Source organism: Acanthochromis polyacanthus, chromosome 5 (assembly GCF_021347895.1).
Source record: "Acanthochromis polyacanthus isolate Apoly-LR-REF ecotype Palm Island chromosome 5, KAUST_Apoly_ChrSc, whole genome shotgun sequence".
Classification (NCBI taxonomy): Eukaryota; Metazoa; Chordata; class Actinopteri; family Pomacentridae; genus Acanthochromis; species Acanthochromis polyacanthus.
This window is the reverse complement of record NC_067117.1, coordinates 14380969-14408747: the sequence shown is the minus strand read 5'-3', so window position 1 is coordinate 14408747 and position 27779 is coordinate 14380969. Positions and strand designations below refer to the sequence as shown.

General features: G+C 37.8%; 1 protein-coding gene across 1 annotated transcript; it reads right to left on the bottom strand.

Moving 5' to 3' along the window:
* Nucleotides 1-27699, bottom strand: rad18 (RAD18 E3 ubiquitin protein ligase). Its single transcript, XM_022192233.2, has 13 exons — nucleotides 27529-27699; nucleotides 26513-26591; nucleotides 25404-25465; nucleotides 24992-25062; nucleotides 19922-20334; nucleotides 18642-18741; nucleotides 17005-17192; nucleotides 16032-16102; nucleotides 15628-15688; nucleotides 11302-11433; nucleotides 9485-9584; nucleotides 7039-7080; nucleotides 1-328 (listed from the first exon to the last, which is right to left on the bottom strand). Exons 1-13 carry the CDS (start codon nucleotides 27577-27579, stop codon nucleotides 184-186), a joined length of 1515 nt encoding a protein of 504 aa, XP_022047925.1. The 5' UTR covers nucleotides 27580-27699; the 3' UTR covers nucleotides 1-183.
* Nucleotides 27700-27779: the final 80 nt, after the last annotated feature.

Here is a 27779-nt window from a genome sequence, read left to right as displayed (position 1 = left end):
TTGAAATTACAGGCAGCAATTTTATTACCAGCTACACATAGAAAAATCGTTCACTGACAGACAAAAATCCTAATTCTAAAGCATTGAAACTAAACATAAAACACCCCAAATAGGATTTGAGATGGCAAATCACAAAAAAGTGCCTGGAGAGAATGTGCGTTGGCTGCAAAGTCAGTCAAAAGTTTATTGGTCCTGAAGGTGAGAGCGTTTTCTCTCTCCCTCCTGGTACGTTTTACGTCGTCGCTTTCCCCAAACAGGCGATGAAGCTGCATCACTTCCTCTGGAGCTGGATGTTCGTTTTTGTGTTGCTGAGGTCCTCTCTGCATCTCTGTGAATCAACATTTTCACAGATGAACAGTTTATATTTTGTCAGTGGAGGAGAACAGAATATGTAAACAACAAAGACTAATGTAATATTAGAAGGCCTTTTTGTCCTCAGCAATTTGCTGACATAAAACAAAGGTACAAGCAACTAAAACACACAGTGCTTGAGACAAATAGGCTTACCTTCACAAGTGCAGTGTACCCTATATTGTGACACATCCTTTTGGTCACACTGCTGTGCAACAATTATATGCATTTAGTACATCACCTGCTTGGCTTCGGCACACAATCTATCAATACCAAGAAAGCTTACAGCACTAAATTACCACGATGTTGATTTATGGAACATCAACTGTGGGGCCCAGAGGACTGTCTAAAAGCCATGACTGTGCGTTAAGTTGAATCAATCTACCATAAAAAAAAAAAAAAGACTCAAACCATGCGTCTTCAAACTTGCTCTCTCCTCTCCTATTATCCACCAACAGACCTCAGTGTGTATCTTGAGAAAACACGCAGCCAGTTTGGGAGAGTGGGGGGAAAAAAAAATCATACAATTTAATCGCTCCTAAGATTAAGTTATTTTCTTGTCAGGCACCTGTCCACATGATTCCTTTAACCATCACCAGCCTTGAGCCTCCCTAAGGAACAATGACGTATGCAGTAAATTGGAAATGAAAATGGATGCGTGTAGATTCATTCAGTCAATTTATTAACACCAACAGCTCCTTTATTTTGACCGACTAATGCGGACAAGATACCAAAAATTCTGCAGTGTGCACTAAACTAATGGAAAAGGAAGGGGGACGCAGAGTCTGGGTGTATTCATATTTGATTGTCACGCCACTGAAACAACCGTTAGCAACAGACTGCTTGACACCCCTGCAGGAAATGCATTACAATGGACTCAAAGGTTGCTCGCACGCATACACAAATACAAAATTACTTTGTGTGGTCAGTTGAAAGGAAGGATGTTTGCCTTTGCTCACACAAAGCTCTTAGACTAGTGCCTGTCAATCAGCACAGTGAAAGACAAAACGGCTACGTTTTAGAACTAGGCTGGCTGAAAAGACCGGTTCAATCAAAGCAGCATGAAAGTTATTCTCCTTTGTAAAGGCACAAAGGGGACTGGATGCAAAAATTAGACAAACTTGAAATGGGCAGACACTGCACTGAAAAGCATAACTGGGTTCCATTTAGGTCACCTAATCCCACAGTCCTTGTAACGAGCACGTTGACTCCCTGCCATGGCTTATTCAGACACTAAACCTGCTCAATTACAGCAAAATCAGAACCATGCTTTTTTGCTCAAGATTGCGATGACAATTTTTCGACACGATGACAAATTGATTTTGGAAACTTTTTTTTTTTAATCAATAAAATGTTTCCTTTAAACAGTGGGCTTTTCTGAACTTAAATAATATCCAGCTGTAAAGCAAAAACTAAATTACTCTGCAAGTGCCAAGTCTGACAAACGCGATGTAAGATAGGAGATGGGCAAACATCATTCAGCTGCCCAAGAACAACCAAACTTGTGTGAAGCTTTGGTATCGTCACATCTATCTTGGACTCTGACTTCTGTCATAAAAGCACAGCTGGTAGCTTCGGACCATTTTCTAATCATCCAAGCACATAAAACAAATGTCTAAACTTGCAATTCCTCTCATGCCGGCCAGGACTGCTATTGCAGCAACGCATCATTAGAGAAAATGAAACTCACAAACAATCTCACCCCAGGTTGCAATTCTATATCCAGGTGAACATACAACACTTGGGAAATGTGAGGCTTTTATGGAGAAGCTAAAGTGCACTGCAGTAAAGGAATGGTGTGTGGTAGACAAAACAACGGGTATGATTGTGAAATTAAATTCAGTACAATAATCATTTTATCTCAATTATCTTGTTTTCATAATTCGACACCAAAATCATAATTGCAAATTAAATTAAATTAAATGCCCCTCCTAAAGAGACATTCAATGGAACTGAGTCATCAATAACAAAATCTGTTTTCTATGTCTTTCCTGCTCCAACAAGTGCTCTGAAAAGGTCTGTTAAATGTGTCACATGATGAGGCTATACGTACACATTTTCAGAGAACAGGACTGCTGTTTACTAAAACAATATGCAAACTGAAGAAAAATGAGAAACATGAAAAAAAATATGGATAACGAGATCCTACTACGATCATTGGAATTATAGGACAAAGTACTCTGTAGTGTCAAAAACCTTGTCAAAATATTGCATTCTTTAAAACATATTAGGTAATCAAAATGCGCACTACTGACTTACAGAATGTGATGCTTTTTAATGCCAATTTTATAGTCAGAAGATGATGGCTCTTTCAACATTAAATTCATTTTTAGAACGTTTTAAAAATGTAACTGACTCTGTACATTAAGTTATTCAATATCTTCTTTGCTCTACAGGAAGCCTTACTGTTGTGAGAGAAACACCCCGTGGCTGAGTACTCAATGCCTCTAAATAAGCTGTTTTCACTCTCATGGATTAGCTTTTACCACATCAATATTTTCTGCTACCTCTTGGTCCCAGGTGGGCTCCACAAGTCAGCATGCAGTGTTAAGTTACTACCCCATTAGTGAATCACCTTTGACATCAACCGGCAATCACTCTGAGATCTGCTCCATAAAAAAAATGTTACAATAACATGGCTTAGAAACCAAAGGGGAATCATAAAGCTATAGTGTCTTACATGTGGAATCACTTAAGAGCATCACATGAAGAACTCTCTCGAGGTGAATTGACCTCAGATGTATATCACCCTCCAGCCAGGAACAAGCTCTATGACGTGCCTGTTTATCTCAACTGTATGGATGGGGAAAACGAAATTCCAGCACTGGAATTTGGGTCAGAAGTCCACATGTGGGCAATAGGCAGATGAGGAGGATTCAAGTATAGCGTACAGCTGGTCAGGAGGCTAGTAACCTGCCAATGTTTTAGTCATTATACACACCTCGTCAGACTCTGGCACAGATGACAATTATGGAAAGGCTGGTGGATGGAGATAAAGTCTTATGTGATGAAAGAAAATTTCCTTTCATGCATGATTCAAACACACATTCAGCTTCCTCCCATTGAATTGATGAGACACTCCAAGGCCAAACACGACCGGTGTATTATAACTATGCACAATAAGGTATTATGTGGAGGGATGTCATTAACAGCAGGTTTGGATTTAACTTCAAGATCATTCAAGAGGTGAAGAGCAGAGTGTGGGGGATTTATCACAGGGTGAAAATGAATTCAGAGATGCTTTTGAATTATCAACAAAGTGACATCAAAGCCTTCTGCATGCAAAATGTCTTTGAAACAAACGTGGATCTGTGAAGATAACATTTATCTTGAGCTGCAATGGACGACAGCAGAATGATGGGACTTTTAGGGTACATCATTTGACAAGATGGAAAAAAACAACAACTATGTATTATCAAGCCTGACTTCGGTTTGTTATTTGTACTGATCCATCTTTGTCCAATAAGTTTCAATTTAGCAGAAAGTACAGCACAGTCAACCAAAAACAGAGACGGAGAGAAGATGCAATGCAGCGTAGTCAAAACAACACCAGCCCGGCGATATGAGGGAATGATTCAGCGTGTTGGCCCGTGGTTCGCAAGTGAATGAGCTCCAAGTCAGTGCAGTTATTTATGTGAGTCCTTTGGGAGTGAAGTGCTGTGTGTGGCAGTCTTATTGCACTGTCAAAGTCATCTGACAGAGAGGACAGCAGTAATCGCCCAGTAACAATACGAATGAGGGGAAACGAGTAGCAGAATACAGAGTACTGTCTTCCAAATAGGGCATATTTTCAGACTCAACATTTCGCCCTCTTGTCATGGCTAAAACTGGTTCAAAATTGGACCACCACCACCCCTAGACAATTAGATTTATTGCTGACATATATCAATTTCTGACAATTTAATTGGATAAAAATGGATGTTAACTTGTCAAAACAATCACCAGGCGCTTAGGGACATAAACTATGAGAAAACTGTCCACTATTTGCCAACAATTTATTGACAAGAGAGAGTGAATAAGCAATGCTATCTTGCTGCCTCTGATAACAAGTGAGTTTCTCAAACTTCCTCCAAAGAAAGCATTCCTGTTCAACCATCAGCTGTGAGCAGAGGAGTCACTCACTCATTCATTCATTCATTCAGCCCTACATGCCTGGGGCTGGTCAAAATCACAATTAATTGTCACACTCAACTTAGTCTCACGTAGCCAGCTTATTCTGTAGTATAATGTCTGGCTGCAACTCATTATCAACTTGCTTTGAGAAAAACAATGACTGGTTTCCAGAAATGCAAACAAGCAGATTGTCCTAGATAGCACTAAGTAAAGGATATAGCCTTGGTGTTCTCTTAAAATAGTGACGCCGTTTTCTCTCATGGGTCCAGAACCATTATTACAATCAATAATTTTCTGAAAAAACTCTTACGGTACAACTGTGACTGTACAATCCAAATTTTCAGCCAGGATTGAAATTTTCGCTGTATTAGGTTTTAGCTTGGAGATTCTTCTTGTTCCCCATGGCAAAGTGGATTTTCAGAAGAGGAAACTGCATGTAATGGATGCCAAATGGCAGGCTTATACCCACAGTCCACATCCAGTAAGTCAAACTACGGTCACCTTGGTTAAAATAATAAAGCTGCTATTTGTGGAACCCACTAGTAAACAAATTCTATCGTCAAAGTAGATTTTTTAAAACTATTTGTACTGCACCATCAAAAGAAAATCAAAGATTTGGTTGTTTAACATTCAACAGTGAGAACACCAAAGTCTTTTTGTGGATTAAATTTCTTTCATGACATAAGTCATAATCAAATCCTTCAATGGTTTACAGCATTTGCTGTAAAACAAACAAACCAAAAAAAAAAAACCCGACAAGGTTGTTTTATATCTTGTTACTTCAGGAAATATACAACTAAATTACTTAAATGCTGCACATTTTTTTGCCTTTGCTGTTTACTAAACTCAGTTGTTTTAGCATAAGGAGTGGTGCTATCAGACATGTATAATGTTGTGCTGTGTGTGTGTTTTTCTACTGTTATACTTTTCTTTAAAATGCAGGTTCTACTTTTGTTTTGTTGTGTATTGTTTGTATTTACTGAAGCCAAAGTGTGCCCAACCAAAAAAAACTTATTTTTCCGCGGTGGCTCCAAATCACCCGCACCGTTGGCTGCTTTTGTTTCTCCATCACTGGGATGATTTTCATGGTCCTATTTGTCCTTCACAGAGCAGTTGTTGGCTGTTAGATTAGAGGGAGATGCCAAACACATCGATGTGTGAACACACACAAAGATTGCAAGCACACGCTAACTGACAGTGAATGGTTATTTGTAAGTAAGGTACGCTGTAACGCATTGTTGAAGTTGAATTAAGACAGTTCCAGAGTATAAAGTTTACAAGTCATCGACTAATTTTAAAAAAACAAACAAAAAAACAGTAACTACATGTGAGCTTTCTATATTTAACATATAATCAACAATGTTGTTCAGCCTCATAGAAGAAATCCTTTTTCAATAGCGTTTTTGTCCTTGCCACCAAATGCAACAGTGAATAGTTAATAATTATTAATCAGTACAATAAGTGTTAATATGATACACACATGACTGTGATTGTAAAGCAACATCTACAAAAGCAGGCTTAGCTGCTCTTCTGTAGTATCATGACTTGTTGGCAACAATAACATGCCTGTCAACAAAATTAATAATTGTTTTGGACAATTGCAGCAACAGGGGAGGAGTTTAAAGGCATTATTTTGTATTAACAGTGAGATTCCAAAAATTCTCCAATGTAGAGTAAAAACGTAGAAGTCTATAAATATGTCTATACAATTTTAATGACTATTCTTAATGCCTAAACTCACAACTGCACAATACAGCTTTAGATTTAGGACCATATAAAACATACTCTTTAGAGCGTTGTCCATCAGCTCCAGCTAGCATCTTGATTTGGCAAAAATCAAATGTCATCCTGAGCTTGAATACTGTTAAATATCAGTTGCACCTCACTTGCAGCATTCTGCTCTCCCAGTGAGGGAAAGCAAATCAGAAAGAAGAAATGGCAAAATGAATGGAAGCCACGTGTTGACAGTTTAACCTTATTTAAGTGATGTTGGAAAAATATAAAATGGCATCAATAAAAATTTAACTCATCTCCAGTCACATGAACTGTGTGTTCTTTGAGAAGCAGACCGAGACCAGCAGTAAGCAACACCATGCAGTCACAGAAAACACTGGATTCAACAAAATTTTCACTTGAACACCGCCTTGACATGAGCACAGGTGTTGCAATTAAACTGGAGCAATACCGACACATGGCCTTACGTTTTCTTTTAGAGTCCCTTCAGCACATATAATGGTGCTGAAGCCATTATTTTTCAAAGTAAATACCATCTTTTGATGTCTTCACGGTCTTAAAAACCTCCGGCCCTAGAAGTAGATGGCTTGAGCTTCAAAGTTTATCAAAGTGGTTCTGTATACAAAGTATATAAGTATATAAACTGTATATTATTAGAGAGGACAGCAACAGCATGTTGACATCCAATTTATGCATCACCGCAAACTGGCAATTACTCATAATGGCAAATAAACAAGGATAATAATGACCATACGACACAGGTAGCACAGTAAATAAAACAAATCAGAACTAATCTGCATTACTTTTCTAGACAATAGAAAGAACAACAGAGTTACTTACTCAAAGTCTATGTCTTCTGGACCAAAGATGTCAGAAATAGAACTGCATGAAGAGAGAAAGGAAAAGAGGGATGGAGGACATAATTTACAGTGTTGAGCTAACACAAAGTACTTACTGTTCCAATACACTAATTAATGAATTGACAATGCTCTACAACATATGAATGATAACTTTCATTTTACACTTGGCTTTGTAGACCCATGTTATTGACAAGATCAAGAAAATGTGAAAAAAGGAGAAGCCCCAGGACGAAATCTGATTTTTCACATGCCAAAACAGACCCTGAGTTTCCTGTCTGAGTTAAAGCGAGAAGGTACACATCTGTGAGACCACCTCAGACAAATTCTTCATAAGTCAGACTATACAAACAAAAAGTGTAACTCCATCTTCTACCCTCAGGCTGTCAGTGAGATCTTTAGAACCTGCTTCAGTGACTCTCATTCACACACAACTAGTTTCTACACTGAATCAATTCAATGTACGCACTCTAAATCTGGTCTCATCTCTCAGGTGGGTTTCATGGTCTGTTGGCACTCAAACTAAAAATGCTTCTACATCACTGGTAACAAAAACAACTGTTTTATTGCCATTTTAGTGCAATGCAGTAAAAAACATTTTAGTGCAATGAGCTCCTTTGTACACTGAAATTAACAAGCAATCTTTTTGTTTCCCAACCGTAACTACGCATTTGATTCTGAATGATGTTTGGAGGCTGATTGAATTACTCGTCTTTAAATGGCATTTAAAAGTTTACGTCCTAATGTGATTTTGAACAGCAGAGAGAGATTTGAGAAAAACATTCTTTTCATGTTTTTTGATGCCTTATAAAAACAAAATTAATTGACCAAGTTTGTAGTTGCGCCCACTCAGTCTAGTATAAAGAAAAGAATGTAACTGGTATTTTGCATAAATTTTCTTCTTTTTAAATGTCAAATAACAACAAAATACATCAGTTCAACAGTCACTAATGGAGAGAAGACAGACTTCCCCTGATAAAATGGGGAACAATTGGAATGGGCAGCAAAATGTTCAAATTAGAATGAAAAATAGAACCTAAATTTAAACCAGTGGAACAACAGTGCTTATTGCCTCATTGTATAGCAGCTCTACTAACTGTGCTCTGTCTGACAGCCAAGAAGGGGAAATTAAGGTCTTTTTTTTATTTGATGAAAAGCACAATCTAACCCTGGGTTTCACTTTGTACTCACTGCCACTGACCGCCAATAGACACTCCAATCACTCTTAGTGGCAAAATTGAGGGATGCCACTTTTCTTTCTCCTTAATCATTTCATGCTTTATTGTGGTCCAAAAACTGTCGATCCTCAAATGCATCGGTGTTTCTTTTAACGCTATTGCATACCACACTTCTATAAGATGTATATTGTACATAATTCTTCAGCGACGGTGAGGTTAAATGCAAAGAAAAATCAAGTGAATTCAGGCATTGATTCACAATCAGTATTGGTCAGTAGGATTTTTTGGCAAAAAAAGGAATGAAGAAAATCCATATTTTATTAAGGGAATTATTAAAGGTGGCCCCCAAATACAGACTCCTAATAAAAATGTTCTGAAGTTAATTCAACAAAATCACACAGCTCTCATAACTGTGAGTGATAGGGTTCTAGTCAACAATCAATCAATCCAATCTACAATCAACAACTTTGTGAAGAGGAAACACCCGTATGTCTGAACATGACTGAACAAGTTACAGATGAGGTTGACAGCAGTTGAGCACTAAATAATTTGAATGTGAAAATGGTCCAGAACTTGTCCCGTACAATCATCTAGGGAAAGCTTGGCCTACATTTACTGCATGGAGCTTTTCATGGCTGGTGTTTGACATTACAGATGCACTTCTGTGAAAGCCCACATCAATAAACACAGTTAAAATGCACGTGCTCTTCATACTAAATATGAATGCGGCCATTGTTAAAGACAAGCTTTTCAGCAACAAAGCAGATTTAACAGTCTCGCTGCCACAGTGCTGAGGGAAGCGATTTCTTAATTACCATGTGAGGCCTAAGGAAATGGACACAGGTGTGCTGCAACAACTTCATTTCCCTTGTCGAGGCAAACCAGGCTGTTTAATGAACATTGCCAAGACAAAGTTTCAAGAAATGCTCATTAAATATTTCATCAACCGCAGATTACTCCAATGCTGTCCCCTGTATGTGGCACAAGAGGCATGAAAAAAATACCATTGTATTTCTGTAATGAAGCTAACAATGTCCCTGCAGAATTCTGAATTGGAGTAATGACTGGAGCAAGTGTTCTGATCTTTAAAAGACATGTAGCTCAAAGCAATCTCACTGTGAAATTGTCATATTCTACACAAAGTATTAATAAAAACTAATGATTCACCTTTTAGCTGTGAGGGTGTCACCTACTGCCAGTTAATCAGGATGTGTTTCCTGTTTCCTATCTGTTTTTTGGCTCCTATCTTACCTGCTTATTGACACATCACTGTAGGTTGGGCTGGATGGCAACTCAATTACTCTCGCAGACTGCTCCTCGTCGGTTTGTCCATTTGATTCCACAACTTGATCTGAAGGAGACAAAAATAGATATCATGCCAGACATCCAAGAGAATTTAATGAATTGGGGGATGACATGTCACATAAAATGTCCCAGACTACCAGACAACATAGTCTCCATTGGGCACGACATGTTTTCCAAATTCTCAATGGTAAAAGCATTTTTAAACTAGCATTGATTGTAGCACAGTCAACAGAGTGATGCATTTAAAAAAAAGTATATGTAAAGCATATGTATTTTAGATCAAAGAATTATTTGTTCCTCCCATAAGAATAATAGTAAGGGCGTCTTCAAACATCCCTAGTATTAAGAATATATTATTTTATTACACACTTGTTTGTAATAACCTTATCTTTTTAATATAAAGGGTAATTAATACCAAACCATACCTCCTTACTGACAGAACGACTTTACATACTGTGGGATCTATTAAAAGTCACATAAAGCCACTAATTCCAAGGTTTTACAATAAACATTTATGTGGCACCATTTATCCTCTTCTGTCGTCCTTCCACTACTGAGGATATGAAAAAATGCTGTTTTACTGTTGCCATGCTGCTAGTAGAAATGGGATGGAAAGTGTCATACTCAAGTCTACTAGAATTTAACTTAGTTTCAGGCACAAAGCTCTAAGGCATATAGAGCACTTTACTGTTAAACGCGAGACGCTTTTGTTACCCGTCCTCGTGGAAACAGTCTACAACACAGTGAGCATGACAAGATAAAAAGCACCTCAGAAATATTGTGTAAGTGATGTTTCCATCCCATATCTTGCTCTGAAAAGTTCGATGTAATTATGTGACAGCACTACTGGAGAAATAACAATAATGTCATTTTTAGGGATGCTCTGATAGAGGTTTGTTTCCTCCAACATGATCAAAGTGATCCAATAGTCAGTATCAGCCAGCACAGAGTTCCAATCTGATGCAATTTTCCTAGATAGTACACACTTCAAGTATATTAAAGTCATAAAAATCAATCCAGTAGATATGCTTGACAATTGAATTGCTCTGCAAGGCATTTAGAAAAAAAAAATCCAAGCTGTTCTCTAATGTTACACAGGTGGTCACGATGTTTGCGGTAAAGCTCAGCTAGGATACTGTGTGAAATCAAGCGACAAAAGGGTTGGGCTGATGTCTAAAAATGTACTGCAGCTTAACTGCAACACCTGTTTAAACCATCAGGTGTATCCTCCTACTGATTAAAACTGTAGCAACCCTGCGTGATGGTCTCTCTGATGAAGGCACTTCAGTGTAGGCAAGCAGAGAGCATTGTGGAGGTTTAGCTAGCAACCAGCCACCATGATTAACACTTCTGTGATTTGTAATGTCCTCTGGCCAGAGCTCATGTGGTTGAGACAAGACTGAACAGGACAGCTTGCCTATATCCTTGTTGCATATGTAACAGAACAACCTGTGCAGCCAATATTAGATGTCTGTTGACTAAAACAGCAATATCAGCACAGGACAATGCCAAGTGTGTGTTACTGATTAACTCACTAATGATTGATAATGATGAACAATATTTAGGAAACCATTAAAAATTTGGAACCCTAGTGTCCTGTCACAAATTGTGCTTTCCCTAGACACTAAACATACTGTAGTTATTTAAGTATCATCTCTTCCTTCACTAACAATGAAGTGCACAGTCATGTTGGGAATTCTGTGGCTGTGGTTAGAGAATATTCTATTCCTCAAGGATAGTGATAAGTGTAGTAGGTGGAGTACCTTCAGGTTGTGTTTTTTGTGCATCTTCTTTCTCCACAACTACTTCCTGTTTAACTCGAGTCTCTCTGCTGGTGTCTAGGCGATGCCGGACCTGGGCAACTAGGCGGGAAAAGTCACTGCTATGCTGCTTCCCTGTATGGAGGAACAGGTAAAAGACAGATTATTTAATGGCCTGGAAGCTACAACACTGAGCAACTGCAATTAACTTATGCTATGACATATACAGGGCTCCAGACTGTGACTAAATGGCATTTTGCGACCAAATTTGAGCGAGTGCGAGTAAATGTTCCATCTACTCACCTATGTGCGACCAGTAAATTTGCCAACTTTTAAAATTACGATTGAATATTTTTTGTTGCCGACAAACTTCTGCTCCACACTTCAGCCCAATATACAGTAATGTGCAAATGAGCTGGTTTACCAACCGACATTAACTCCAAAAGAAAAAGAAAGGAGAAGAACACGAAAGAAGAAGGCAGGCCAACGTGTGTGAGAGCGGGGGGCGAATGACGTGAAGCTCTTGATGTCTCTCAAAGCCTTGATTTAGGTTCAGCCTTATTTTGAACACAAATTCACCTTTCTGTCCTTCACTCCTTTCTTGTCTCCATTCCAGCTGCTTCTAAGTTCAGACACATTCTTTGCTAGACAGCAACAGCGTGGAACTGTTTTCTTTCATCTTTATGTGAATTTTCGGACTTTTCGGCAGCGTCTTCGTCATGTCAATAAAACTCTTAGAGAAGCACTTCCTGTGCCACTGAATTGGTCACAAAATTAAAGCCTGTAGCATTGAGAATACGCCTTCAAAATAAAAGCCTGGAGGGAACAGTTATTTTAACACTAGCGAAACAAAGGCTTTCCAAAATTGACGAACTAATCAACAGACCTTTATAAGAGTAATTTACACGTGACTCGGTATAAATATATAATGTGCACATGCATAACACATGCCTTTACTCAGCACAAAGCCATTTTTATTAAAGATTTCATCCATCGGAAATTATACGTAAGCCAAGCAGTTTTGGTGGAGTACTGCGCTCTCCGAGTAATATTCTTATGTTGTGTCAACTGCTGCACAGTAAAATGTGAATTGAAAACATAGTTTCTGCATTTATTGTGCAAGTATTTATTAGTAATACAGTGAAAATGAGAGGGAATGTGAATATTTACTTTGCAAGTTGATTTTGGGGTGTGCACCTACATTTTCTGGTTGCGCTCCTAAAATTTGAAGTTAGGGGCCACTGTGCTCCTAGGAAAAGGAGCCCTGATACATATTTTGTGCGGGTAAACTTGTATTAATATTTATATTGCAAAGGGATTCATGTTTCATGGTCAGACTTTATCAGGTCATCACATCAGGTCAATGGCAACATCAAACAAGTTCCAAACTTGAAAGGTTGAATAGATATTCAAGATGAGACTAATGAGAATCCTTAAAACTACCGTGGTAAACAGTCACTGAAAAAACATCACCATCGACTATCAATGTAAGGAGACAAAAGAAGAACATAAGCTCAGTTTTCAGAGAGATCCAGAAAGTAAGTAGACACAGTTTCTCACTTAAATGACCTGGATTTAGTTTGTTTGGATCCCTGGTACAATTGTTCTAGTTCATATAAAGATTTTACATTAAGGGCACTATTGGCTGAGATACACTGATAGAGAAGGTTGTGAATTTGTGAGTTATGACTTGTGGTTACATCTTATGCACCACTCTAATTTCAGACAAAGGATTTAGCAACACGAGTATATGCAATTTTATAACCAACTCAACAAGGCTTGTAGCAAACTGTACATCAGCCAGGTTTCAAAAATCATAACCTCAGATATACGAACTACTTACAAGCATACAAATAAAAATTGTCATTTCAAAACAAACAAAACTGTGGGTTAATTTGTTCTGACATTTTTCATTAGTTTTCTGCACATTCTCTAACATTTGGTAAATAGTTTTTTTGCATTCCCAGTCAATAGCAAAGCACATAAAAGCACACACGATTACTACACATATTCAGGTATTCAAGTATCCAGATCATCCATCTGCCACTAACAATGCAGTGTATGATCATGAGTTGAACATAATGAATACAGTATATTCCAAAACGCTCCTACACAGCAGTTTCTGACGGGCAAAAATAATACAATTTTCAAAGGAGAAATTTTCCAATTACTAAGTAATGAAAGCGGTTGCATCAAACATTCATCTGCACATTTTTTTTTCAGTATACTAGCTGCAAAACAAAGCACTGCAATGCAAATGATACCTAGAAAAAGAATAATCTTGTAATCTATTGACTAGTAAATTAACTACAGCAGTGGCTATTGGAGGGGTTTGTCCAGACACAATGATTTTTTGAGTGGCGACAGCTGTGAAGCACATTTAAAGATTAAACTTCCTAGATTTGGGCTTTTACAGCTCAATTTCCATGCTTTTCAATGAAGTTATAATCAGGGGTTCAGCGAAAGTTTCTGTAGAAACTGCTACTGATTACCTTAACTCTAAAAAAAAATGTGGTCTGACAATAAGAAAAGGCTGAAAGCACCTAGTGTGCGAATGTGTGTTTGCTCCTTTCACCTTCCTGTCTGCTCATTCACAATTCCCCATGCTGGCAGAGTGAGTCATCCACATCCTCCTCTGATAAATCATGAGGTTATCTCGGCAGTGCAGCTATTTATAGAACCCACCACCCGTGCGTCACATCCATTTTTCAAACACTTTTAAAGTTAGCACTATAGAGTTATTTCCAACAGGCTTTTCATCTAGTTCAGCCATGTCAATATGACATCGAGTTATGTTCTCTAATGCTGCTGTTCTTGCCTGACCTCTGCCTTGAAGAGAAACACACAAAACCTGGTCGAGTTATCCGAGTGACCATTTATGAGCTCATGGCAAACGGAAAAAGTCTCAGACAGACACCTGAATAGCCAAGGAACCCCGAAAGTCAAAGAAAAAAAAACAGCAGGTATTATTTACAATGGGGCAAAAATCTAAGTCACCCCTGAGTTTTGCATTTTCATTTAAACTCCTTGCTGCTAAATTACTCCCTGCAGACACAGTTATTCTGTATGTTTCTGTTTTAAAGGTATATGAGGCTGGTTCTAAATTAAGGGTTTCTCACAAAAAACAAGTAAGAGAGACAGAGATTACGCTAAAATGTTTTGATCTAGTCAGACACACAAAAATATGAAATACTGTGGATATTCCCTATGCAGGTTTTCAGAGAGACACTTCTCTATTGCACTGCCATGCAACAATTACAAAAACAGTGTCATGCTGTTTCTGTGATGGACTGGCTCTTAAGCAAGAATGAGGTGGATTTTCCTACTGAATAAGCTGTGGAGAAAATAAATGCGCTGATCTGTCCAAAGGCTGCAGTATGCTTTAAAGAACTGTCATTGCTACCTGTCATTGAGATGTCCAAAGTGTATCTTGTTTTTCAGTACTTTCTGAGACATCTCTTTCTGAAACAGAATTTCTAAAACCTTTGCAGCCCCAGCCTGGGCTTGGCAATTCTCTGAGCGAACAATTCAAGAGGAGTGTGATATTGACGTAAATTGAAAAGTTCAAGTTCTAACTTTAACTTGAAATAAAGGCCACTTCTGTTAATGTCAGCAGAAATGAACACACCAACATGTTCAAAAAGGAAACTTAAACTTTCAAATTAAGCATTTCAACGTTAACCACTTTCCCCACATTTCCTGGGGAAAATCTTAAACAAATGTAAGATGTCTGTAGTTCCCAGACTTGTCTCATTAGCAAGGTTAATAAATGCAAGGGGAACGCTAGATCTGTTTGTTCAGTGTCATTTAAACAAGAAAGGTTGACAGACTGCGACATAAGACAAAGAACAGATTAAAAGACAATGAAAAAGAAAAAATATATATAAGCAGATGAAATGGAGCCAAATTGAATTTTAAAAGGTCATGGACAAAGGGATCAAAGACATAATATAGTTTCAGAAAGTACAAAGAGTCAGTGCAGTAGATGGGAAGTTCTGATTGATGCAAACAACTTTGAACATGCCTCTGTGTCCATCAAATGACATTTGAACGATGAAGATGGTTCATAGAGAATGCCTGTAATATTAAGATGTACTGTCAAAAGCTTCACAGTACACCTCTCATGCAAATCCACACAGTATGAGCATATTGACCATCAGCTTCTATCTCAACAGTTCACTAAATGGGCCCTGTAACAGAAAATGCAGTCATGCACGGCTATGTCACTAGTTGACCTTTGTTAGCACTGATTTCTAGCTGTCAAGTTAATGACTTCTGCCCCAAGCATGTCAGCACATTAAGTATCTGAGAAAGAAACGAAACACTTACTATAATTTGAATGCATCTCATCAATCTCCTTCTCAGACTGATTCTTTGAGAAAACCATGACCTACAAGAAGGTAATTGGAGAAACACGCTTTTACTTTTCCCATCAATAACAAAACAATGCAATATTACAACAATATTTGCAAAGCAATTTCTCTACATCAGTTGGTTTAACCCAGTCATTGTGTAGCAAAGGTCAGACAAACTTTCATTATATTTCTTTTATTCAGTGTTTCTCACCAAAATGCACTCTGTATATTCTTAAGACCTTATTACACCCTATAGCCACCAAGTGTTAATAAACTGAAGACTCCCTCTTCAAAATAATATGTTAACATAAATGTAATATACACTTAAGAATCAAAATACTAATGCAGGTCAAGTTGTCTTTAAGGCTTGGTACGTACAGGTTTGGATTTTCCCTGCATCTGATTTCTTATCTTCTCATTTAGCTCCACTTCTTTGGCAATATCTTCAGCTGTTGACAGAAGAAAGAGAGAATTTAGTAGATTCCAAAACACAAATATTGGCCGCTGTGCCAGATGAATTGTGCCACCAATGCATACAAGATTTGACCCAAGAGGCTGCTGTGCAAAATTGAGGGATTCCAGCAGAGTAAAGGCAAATGCAACCATTGAGCTCAGGTGTGTTAATGCATACATTGTATGTGCATGTCTCACAAAAAAGGTCATTATACTATATTAAATCTAATGAAAAACAAACTGTCCAAACTGAATTTGCAGCAGGATGTTTAGAGGAATGAATGAACAGACCTACATTGGTTGAAAGCGATTCCACTGGCAGCTTTTTCATCTTTGGCTTCACAGCTCTCATACGTTTATTCATTTTCAGTGTTTTGCTATGCACGTTTCTTTGAGCCGTATGAATTGCTGCTTGTCTCTTTGGAAATCTCTCTGACAGATTTTGCAATGTTGGATTCGGGTCGGGAGTCTCTTTCTGAAGCTGACAATTTGACATTCACAACCACCTCATACCGTGATCCGCCAGCTCCAGGGAGGTGAGAAAACATACTGAATTTGAACTTCTTATTCACTTTTTTCCTCCGTTGGTTTATTTGCCGATTGTGGCACATTTCAAGTGTACAGCCAGGTGAATATCTTCCTGGAGAAACTGCAGCTTGTGCCAACATACGTATCCCTGTTATTACAAATATTTAATCCTCCTGTCTCAGTTATGTCTTGCCTTTCACTTCACAAAAACCACTTCTTTAATACAAATGTGGCCTTCACAGTAGATATGACAACATATTTACAGAGCTTTTAAATCTGTTACAACCCTGTGCTATGATAGAACTGCACGGTTTTTTACAATTAAACTTTGTTTTATTCATTTCTTTACAAACAGACCAACTACCCTCACCTGATTTGGGGTTTAGGGCGTCACACTGAGCATTGTATAAGTGGACAAAATCTTGGTGTCTTTTGATCAGCTGGTCTCGAGACCCCTGCACTGACAGATGGCATTCCTTCAGTCTCCTCTTCAGCTCCTGCACTGAAAGTAGGTTGTACACCAACTTCCCCATTGGACGTCTCGCCTTGCCAAGGGAGCTGAAACAGAGAGAGCAACTTCATATTACAGATTAATGCCCAGGGTGCATTTCTGAGCTCAGCTGTAAATAAAATCTATGACTGTGCTAAAAGCAGTTCCTTGGCATCACAAGCAGAAAGCAATAACGCACATATGAACTTAATCAATGATACCATACTGGCTGTAGCAGCAAAGCGCATGACAAAACGATAGTAAGGAATGGTTGCACAAGGACAGAATACTAAAACCGTTGCAATTCATCATAATGACATAAAGGTCTACTACAGATTACGCATTTTACACCACCACACAAAAGTGACCAATAAGTGTTGAACAATATAATTGCTGCATGAGTCATTGATCAACCTCGAAAACGAACTTTCAATGGAAATTCAAAAAGACCAGTATCTTGAATTATGCCACAGACCATGTCTTCAGCCAGACAGTCACACTGATGGGTCCTTCAATTGCAGAATTAAATGCAATTCTGCTGATTAGTGTTAAGTGAATGGCTTTAGAGTCGCTGGCGTTCGCATTTTAAAAGATAAAAGAAATCATCATTCTCCCTCGCTAATTCACCCAGAAAAACGTCAATACACAAGCACATTCAGTAGAAAGAGCCAGTGGAAAAAATATCTACATGCTACAGAGTCCAATGATGCTACAACCATCCAACAATGTAGATAATGTTGCAAAGTTTGTAGTTAAATAAAAGCTGTACAAATCGAAAACATTTTTCCTTGAAGCTACAGTCTTACATTTTGGATTATTGGGGGATGGGGTTTGGTGTTCTTCTTCTTTACCTGGATATCGTACTGCTTTTTATCCAATTTCAGAATTCCATTTTTTTTTGGTAGTAATTAGAGAGCATTTTAAAGACATTTAGAAAAGCTACTAGCCTGGTATGCATAACAAAAATACTGGAAGTAAGGAAAGATAGTCACCTTTTCACACGTAGAAATACCTTAAAACATAATATGTATTCATTGTATTTATTATATCAATGACAAATAATAATTGTATCAATATGTATTATATTGAGGTATAATGTAAGATACATGCTAAATAGTGACAATTCCTGAATTGATAAATAATTAAAATTGTTTTCTGCAAGTTTCATAAGTGTTAATCCAATATATCTTAATATAGCAACACTATATCTGGGGATTAAAGGTGCAGTACACAGTAACTATGGCCAGAGGTTGTTGGTCCAGCAGTGACTCACAACTTCATCATCATCATCATCATCATGACATTTCTGATCATATTTCAATGTCGTAACACATGAAAGTTTCAGGCACTGGTGCTTCTCCAGTAATAGCAACAAAAACATGACAAACGGACAGCTCAACCCATTCCTCAATCATTCAAACGTCTGAAATCTAGGAAGTGTATCTTATTTATGTTCTACCTTCCTGTAGAGCATTATAACTGAAAGAATGCAGTGATCAGTAAAAAGGGTATTTTACCTCCTCAGGCTTTCCTTCTTCTCTCCTTTGGTAAGACACGTGTCAAGATGCTGGTTGATAAACTGTGGTGACACATTTACAGAACACACAGGGCACTCCACTGCAAAAAGATACACAAGAAGAGGTTATTAGCATCTTAAGATTTCATTTTTGGTTCTCGGAGTCATGTTAGAGTGAGAAATGGTTACTACAACACACCACAAAGTAGAACTAAACGCTGGCAAACCACAGTCAAAAGCAAGTTACGAATTTTCCCTTTCAAAATAAGAAAACGCAACAAAAAAAAAAAACTGCCTTAAAGCTTGACAGATCTTGGCGATGTCAAACTATAATGAATGAGTCAAAATGAAGTCTGAAGGGTTTCCACTCACAACTCCATTACACATCAGCACTTAAGACAAAACGTACTTTGACACAAGTATAAAGGTTCCTTATTGTTCAGCGTCAGATTTCCCATAGCAAGCAAAGTTTAACAGTCTGTCAATTGATTTCTTTTAAAAAGTTTTACAAGTTTAAGTTTATTGACATACATTCTTCAGGGATGTCTCCTCAATTATATTGGAGACAAAAAAACAAGTTCCTAATAAGACTTTATTGGTGGCATGTAGAGGTCGAACAGCAATAACGCAAGCTAATGTGGGCTGACTACAATCTGGCTTTGGTGTAGAATTTTGATGGATAATATGTATATTTGTTGAGGCGGTTACCCGATAATGGAATATTTCTAGACACATTAACATATATACTTAATAGTCTTATAATGATTTGCCTCCTTCACAGACAGAGAAAAATTAATGTGAAAAATAATTAACTATTTAACATTTGACATTTAACAGTCAGAAGCTGATTTCATTACAGGTACCTAATGTCCACTGAAGGGGACTTAATTGTGACCCAGTTATATTAAATCTGTTAACACAATTAACACAAACGGTGATACAAATGATGAATGTAAAACTGCAGCTTTGAAAAGATACAAATACTGCAATGTTCTCATTTTCTGTAACTGAGGGGGCTCATGTTAAAATTGCAGTACCTTTTACTTTTAAGCAGGTCTAAGACTGAGTTCTTAACTGCTGATACAAGTACGTTCTTTCCCAGTTAGGTTGAGATGTTTTTGAAAACTGCTAGACCAATCTGAAAAAAATTAAACAGCTCTGGCTTGTGGAAATTCTGTAGCCTGATCAATGTGAATTAATGAAGCGTGTGCATTTGAGAGCAAGACAGTTAAAAGAGGCAGATCAAAATTCTGAGGGATGCAACAAATAAAATGGCTTCACCTTTGACTGCAGGTTTTACGTCTTGTGGTGGTGATGAGGAGTGTGCCACCTCCACTCCACTGCTGATGCTGTGTGAGGTTGTGTCCTCCTGTTTGACAGACATCAACCCTTGGGTATATACGTCCATCATATCCATCGGTTCTTCCTTTACAATCACTGAAAGTTGGGCTTTTCCTGAATGTAGGTCACAATCATTTGCATTGTGAGTTTGTATTTTGCCCAACTGAGTGACAGATGCATCTCGCTGGGTTTCTTTACTGGGAGGGGTTTTAGGCTTCTTTTGGAAAAAGTGACTCAAAACGGAGGTGCTACACTTCTGGCCCCTCTCTCTGGGAGTTTTGCATTTGACAGCTGAAGACGGGGTCTTTGGTGAAATTGGAGGAGACTCCAAACTCATTTTCGACAACTGCTGCCTGAAAAAAAAAAAAAACATGAAATACAAGTTGTATGTAAATGACAACACAAAATATGATTACGATATGCAAACAGCCAAGTTAAAACACATTCTGATTGATGGAACAGCATGATCTTCTTCTGACAACAAATTATCCACCTACAAAAACTAAAAAAATAACAAACCCACTGCCCCGCTTACCAACACACATGGAAATCATTAAAAAACAAAACAAAAAAGGCGGAATGTCCAAATAAATGCTAAAGAAATTAAAGTGAGCCCTTGTAGATTAAACTGCATCTTCTCAAATATCTGGCTCCTTTTCTACGGAGCTCGAAAAAGGAGACACTCTGGCGACAGTCTTGGAAATGTGGAAAGCAAACAAACTGCAGCTGGGCCATTACTTGGCAATAAAATGGAACCAATGAGGTGTGTGATGCTCTACGTTCCATATTTAAAACTTGTTTGTGCTAACTGGCCCTAAAAGAGTAGCGTCATTCACATGCGCGCACACATACACAAATAGGTGCACACATATACCTAGCTGTTCTGCACAAATGTGATGTGGAAACTCTTCCTCTCCTCCCCCAAGAAAGATCCTGAAGAAATATGCTCTCCCTCTACCATTCACCTGGAACACTCAGGTGTGAGGATTAGTCATACTATCATTTAGAGAGTACTATATTTAAACAGGGCAAGCAAAAATGCTAAAATGCCTGAAAAAGAAACAAAATCCCACTGAGTAAAATTGCATCTGTTTGCTTTTAATCTTCAAGTCACTGTTACCTAACTGCGCTGTTACTCAACACAACCTGGATAATTCAAATGTACCATCACCATATGTTATACCCATTAGTTGGGACAATTTCTGCCTCATTTGAGAAAGAATGTGTTTTCCACCACTTTAGTGTGTGAAATGGTTCTCGATACTGCAGTACCAAGTAGCGTACTGGCTGTTGCCATAGAAAAGACACGAGCTGGAAGAGTAAATCAGACTATATATTTAGAGATCCAAGAGACATTTAGTGCAGTTTGGGTATAAAATTAGCAACATTATACCAAAGTAAATTTTTGGCAGTTGTTATTTCCAATATCATGATTGAGACTGCTGTAATAGGAATTATTTATGTGTTAGATGTCTGTGTAGGTTCTCATTCATCCAGGTCATGGTTGTCCAAAGTAGTCCACTGGACTTTAAGAAAGTTCCTTGAAGACGTTTCACCTCTCATCCAAGAGGCTTCTTCAGTTCTGGTAGTGGTTGGTGTTGCCTCAGCTTTTACACCCCTGTGAGGTGTGTCCAGGGCTATCAAAACTCATTGACTACTCAACGATGGTCGTTGTGAGTTCAACAACCCCCACCGATACTCACAACGACCATCATTGAGTAGTCAATGAGTTTTGGTATCATTGTTGGAATAATAACCCTGGACACACCTCACAGAGGTTTAAAAGCTGAGGCAACACCAACCACTACCAGAACTGAAGAAGCCTCTTGGATGAGAGGTGAAACGTCTTCAAGGAACTTTCTTAAAGTCCAGTGGATTGATTTAAACTACTTTGGATATTTATGTGTTAGAATACTTTTTCCCCCGTAGCCAGAATGGTGCAACCAAGCACATACAAATCTTTGGAATAGGTGACAAACGCTCTACCACAAAGAACTGTATAGATCAAAATAACTTAATTCATGGTGACTAAAAGTGTGCTTTTGTAATGCTTGATGACAATGTATGCAAAGTTAAGGCTTTTTATTTACAACCTCACCGATTTCCCATGTCTATACCTCTAGTAAGCAAAAGAGTCAGAAATAAGTCAATACCCTCTACTTAAAATTCAGACGTGAATTGAATTTAAATTGTCCCATCACATTGATTTCCACTACCATGCGAAAGATAAACTTCTATAATTAGAAGTGGGTTTAAAAGAGCAAGAATAGCAACTATAACACTTTTAAAGACGGATGTTAAGAATCTTTATCACACACACATCAAGGACTACAGTTTGTGGACAACTGCAACAGGACTTCAGGTATACATTTTTTTAAGTCAGACTTCAGGTCAGCAGTGACAGTATTACATTTAAAATGTGTGATGGAGCTTTAACACACAAGTTTACATAAAAAGCATGACTCACACAGGATGACGGCATGAATTTGTAAGATCACTGACAAATCAGATTGAACTCTTGGTTAGTCATGCTGCATAATGCGCATTTTAAAACACAGCCGTTGCCATTTGCTAACTGTCTTTGTTCATAATGTCATTTTGATTTGAAATCAATTCATTATTCATCCCTACCATACAACTGTTAAATGGCAGTTCATTGGACAAAGTCTGTAAGATACCATTGCCTCATATGATCATTTGGTCAAAACATCTCTCAAGATACATTACCTTGTTTTTTTTTAAATCTAAACCTAAAATCAAATTAAAAATGTATGTTAAAACATGCTTCAAAATATATATAAATAATAATTAAAAGACTACAGCTGCTTAGAAGAATGAATACACAGGTCCATTCACAAAAAAGGGGCATTTTGCTCATCGTGATTAAATTCTAAATGTGCAAGCTCCACTTCTATCAAAGTAAACAAATTAGAGAGACTACAAGGTAACTGGGTACCGTAGCAACAATACTTGGCATTGTGATAACAGCTAATGGTCTGCCAGAGACACAGACCTCAAGTTTAATGGCAGTGAATTAAGCCCATCAGCCAACAGCTACCTGGTGCAGTGTTTTCAGAACAAAAAATGTGAGTGGTTCGATGATGGAAGTAATCCCTATACATGTGCTGAAGCAGAAAATGTACCAACCAGATGGGACAGATACATAAATATTCTTCTTTTTTTTTTTTTAAAATGCTCTGTACAGACAAGGTTTTACACATGCCAAAACTAAAGACCATAAAACAAACACATTTAATGTAAAAGATTTATTTCAGCGCAAAGAAAATAATCTCAAACTAAACTGATTGAAGCAAGTCTGTTTTTACATAACAGCAACTCTTTATGACAGAGTCACTATCAAGGAACTCCATTTTTTTCAGACGCTCAATGCTAGACAGCAGGAAATTAAAAAGTGAAGGAAAGAGCATTCGGAGCAGTGATGACAATCAGAGGGTCTGCAGTTTGCAGAGAGACCTTTCAGAGTGTTGATAACATTGAGGTGATAGATGGAGGGGACAAACATTATGGCTTACTAACTGATAACAGCATTCAGACATTCTATCGACATGAGCCCAGACATTGATGAAACAATTCTGATAGTTTTAGTCTGACTTTTCAAATTTCAGAGACACTGGGCACCAATGAGCAGAAAAAGAGCCACAGTCAGGCTTACAGGCTTATTTTTATCATAGCAGATGTAACCCAAAACATGGATCATAAGAATCTGTTCGGAGATCATTATCTATAAGGCAAAACCAAATATACAGCCTCAGGGAGATGTCTGTTCTGTTGTACCTTTGTATTGTTTGTTTTTATTGAAACAGACTGACAAGGATACAGAGCGCGGGTCACATTAAGATCAACAGTTTATGACCCTGAAGGAAGACATAATCATAGAGACTGGGTAACCTATTGCACCTTGATATTGTAGCTAATGTTAGTTCATTTCACTTTACAAAAACAACTGTCAAAGTGCACAAAAACAGCCCAACATTTATCAGCCTGCCCGAGCCAAGCTGTGACTGCGAGCATGAGGCTAGCTGCACCAAAGTGGCCAGAGTTACCCACAACAGGACAATCTTATTTGAAGCAAATGTTTTCCTACATTGTTTTGAGCGTCACTGTAGAAAAAAAAATCCTGGGATTGAAAGTACCAACAAATTTCCTTTAGCCAAGCTCCTGTGTCTGCATCCTGTTGTAATGAAAACACGTCAGCCCTAAAGCTACACAACACACAGCTAAGGGTAATACAAGGGGAACCCTGAATGACCTCAGCTGATGAAACCAAAATCCCCATTTCATTTACAGAAAATCTTGAAATCAGACGTGGCTTACAAGAAGGCAATTATAAGTGTTTCGCCGATGCTGGCATATTGAAGTAAACTGAAAACAGGTTCCCTTGTGGACATTCTGTAATCTTCTCAATAACAACGGGATCCCCTAAAATCACCACGATAATCATTGTTCTCTTCAGGTCTTAGAGTCACGAAAACACAAATTAGAGAGATGAGCACCTGTGTTCATAGTAAGGAGGTTTTACATGGATTGTGAAGTGAGTCTTATTTCCTGATTTGCCATTTTTATTATTCTTTTAGTTAACCTCTAAAGGAGGAAGAATTATAAATAATCAGCCTAAAAATATAAAATACTCCAAGCTGTAGAGGACTGTGGCAAAATTAATCGCTTAGATCCTTGTTCCTCAACTGGGCTGGTGTGCAAAATGCCTGAACAATAATTTATTTGGTTGTACTTACATGATGAACATAGTTTTCACAAAAATAATTTATTTAGCAATAAGTATCTATTGTTGCTGCTACACATATTTTTGCATGGTGGATCATGGAGCACAACTTCCTATTTTGATTCTTTAATCAGTCCAAGATTGTAATATTGTTTCAAAAAACAACTACTGGTGCTGCAGAGTGCACAAAGACGTCTATGCAGAAAGAGTTCCAACAGCTTTCAGACAGAAGACAGTTAACAAGTTATTTGTCATGAGCTGTACGTTACCTCGCAGCTTGAAAGTTCACGACCAAGTCATCCAGTAGACGGTTGTTTCTTAGGTCTGATTCAGTCATTTGCTAAAAGAAAAAGTAATGAGATATGAAGAACACTGCATCTAAAGTTATAACTGATGTCATTTTTCACCATCGATTACTCTGCAAATAATTAATTCAGTGAATCATTTGCTCTAGAAAATGTCCATCACATTTTCTTCTGAGATCAAAACACAAAGATATTCAGCTTACAGTGATATGAAACAGAGCGAATGTTGGCTTTTTGCATCACAAATTACTTGATTAACAAAATAGCTGCTGATTACTACTCAGAATGTGTCACTCCTACTGGGGTAATGATCTTCATGAATATGCAAATACAGCCCTGGGGTATAATTACATATTCAAGTAAAGTTTATACTTACTGAATTGCAAACTGGACATTGCAGCTTGTAGGAAAGAAACTTTCTAATGCACAAAGAGCAAACTGTAAAAGGAAATGCAAACAAAATAAATGTTACACATAATCTGTTAGACACCAGTACACAAAGATGTAAGTCAATTTAGACAGAGCAATATTTTGAAAAATCTTCTTTTAGCCTTAGTGCACCACTGTATTCAGCTCATATATGGATGGGTGAACATCTAAAGGAAAAATTTTTAACATTTCACTGCTACGGAGAGGATACCTTTTAGTTCTGTTATGCTGGGAGGCATTTGGCTGGAATGGCAGGGATGTGCCATTACAGGACAAATCAGTGCAAAGTAGTTCTGACTGATCACTTTAATTCTATGATGAAAGATTTCTATCATGATGGAGTGGTCTATCCCAGGAAAACAATGCCTCCATCAACAGGCGGCAAGCTTGTTCAGTAACACTGACTTGTTAAACGAGTGTTAAATGATGTAAATCATTTGCTATTGTCGTTGCAGTGACAAGATCTCAGCCTAGTTGAAGCCTTATGAGAGATTGTGGACAAATGTGTTAAGACAGTGCTTTCTAGCACCACCATCAAAACTCCAAATGAGAGATTATCTTTTTTTTCTTCTTTCTAATTTAAGACATTAGGGGGGAAAGTTACTCAACTGATGTCATGAACTCATGGCTACTGATGCTTGGGGTACTAATAATTATAAAGCTAAAGCTAATGTACAATCTAGGACTAATTAAAGAATAAGAAGGAAGGACTTTACAAAAATAAAATAATGTTTGGTGACAAATTTTGTAAGCAAAATAAATCACTTCTTAAACCGTCAAAACCAAATGCACTGGCCTCTGCAAGTTTGTTTGTTTGCATCATACAGTTAAACAAACCTCCCTACAGTTTTGAACGCATCAACTAGATAGCCGTTTTGTTTCAGCTTTAAAATGGATTCAAATTGTTTTTCAAATGGTACTCAGCTTGATTCTGCTTGTTCATACAAGTCACTCAATGGTCTTGCCTTCATGCTGTATACTCAAAGCTAATCTAAGCTTCTCAGTAGAGTCATTAGAAATCAGGGCTATTTAAAAGCTCCTTTGCTTGTTACTTACAATTATGTGAGCATTTAGTCATCATTGAAATGTTGAGGAAGTCGAAGCAGATAGGACACCGAAGCAGGCCCTCAATATTCTGTAGATGGAAAAAAGACAATGATTTTTAAAAATTGTCCTATGAGACAACAACAACTGTAAATAATAAAGGTGCCTGGCAATAATAATTAGCTTATACAATAGCAAATAATACATCACCTACTGAAAATATGCCAGGTTCAAAGCATGACATTTACCAATCCTGACTATCATTTAATGTTTTTTCTTTGCAAATTCAAGGTAAAGGGCTCCTTCTTGCATACATAGTTCTGTTTTTTGTTTATATTTTTTAGGATCAAGACAACGTTTACTTTTGCTTTTCAGTGTAACATTTCACAACTGAAAATGTCGCTTAATGACTGCTACATAACAATACCATCTGAGAAAGTTGGCGATTTCTTCCTTTGGAAACTTTGCCACGAAGTGAGCAAAACACATTTCTACATGACAGCATAACTTTCCTACACTATTGTATGTCCTATGCCACTTTCTAAACCCTCGCAGGATATACTGCAAGTTGTAACAAACACTGGTTCATTGAAACAGTCCCACAGCTAACTAACTAATTCTCCCTCTTCATGTTACCATACGTCGATATGGCGTTGTTCAAATATTTCAAGTTAAATGGCATTTGCTTTATTGTCATGATACGTTTGTACAACATCTCAGAAAAAGTTTGTGTGACCTGAAGTAACCTCAAATCAGCTATGTTTAGGTAACTATTTTAGCAGGTTAGCATTAGCGTTGGAAGCTTTTAGATTGTAAGCTACATTAGCCACTATTCGGAAAACAGTCAGTTAAAGAGAAAAGATTCGAAAACCATATCGCAATGTGTTTTCATTTTCATTTAACCTGTTTTCAGTTAAACGTTACTGACCATCGCGTTGATGCCACTTAGCGTTAGCTGTTTAGGTTAGCTAAGGGCTAGGAGAACCCATGTCAATAAAACAAGTACAATTCATACTGCTCCGACTTACTTTCAAACAACCCAGGCCGGGTGGTAGATCCACTTCACTCTGAAATGCCATGTCTAGGAAACAAAATTAATGTATCTGAGAGAGTCAGCTACAGTACAGTACTTTTGATTTTAGCGGCTAGCAGGCGGACTTTCATAAGCATAGAAGGAGAACGCTTATTAATATTCAAGCACTACGTACTACCTGATTGGTCAGTTGCTTAGGAATGAGTAATGAGATTGGTTGGAGTGAGAATTAGAATAAGAGGCTCG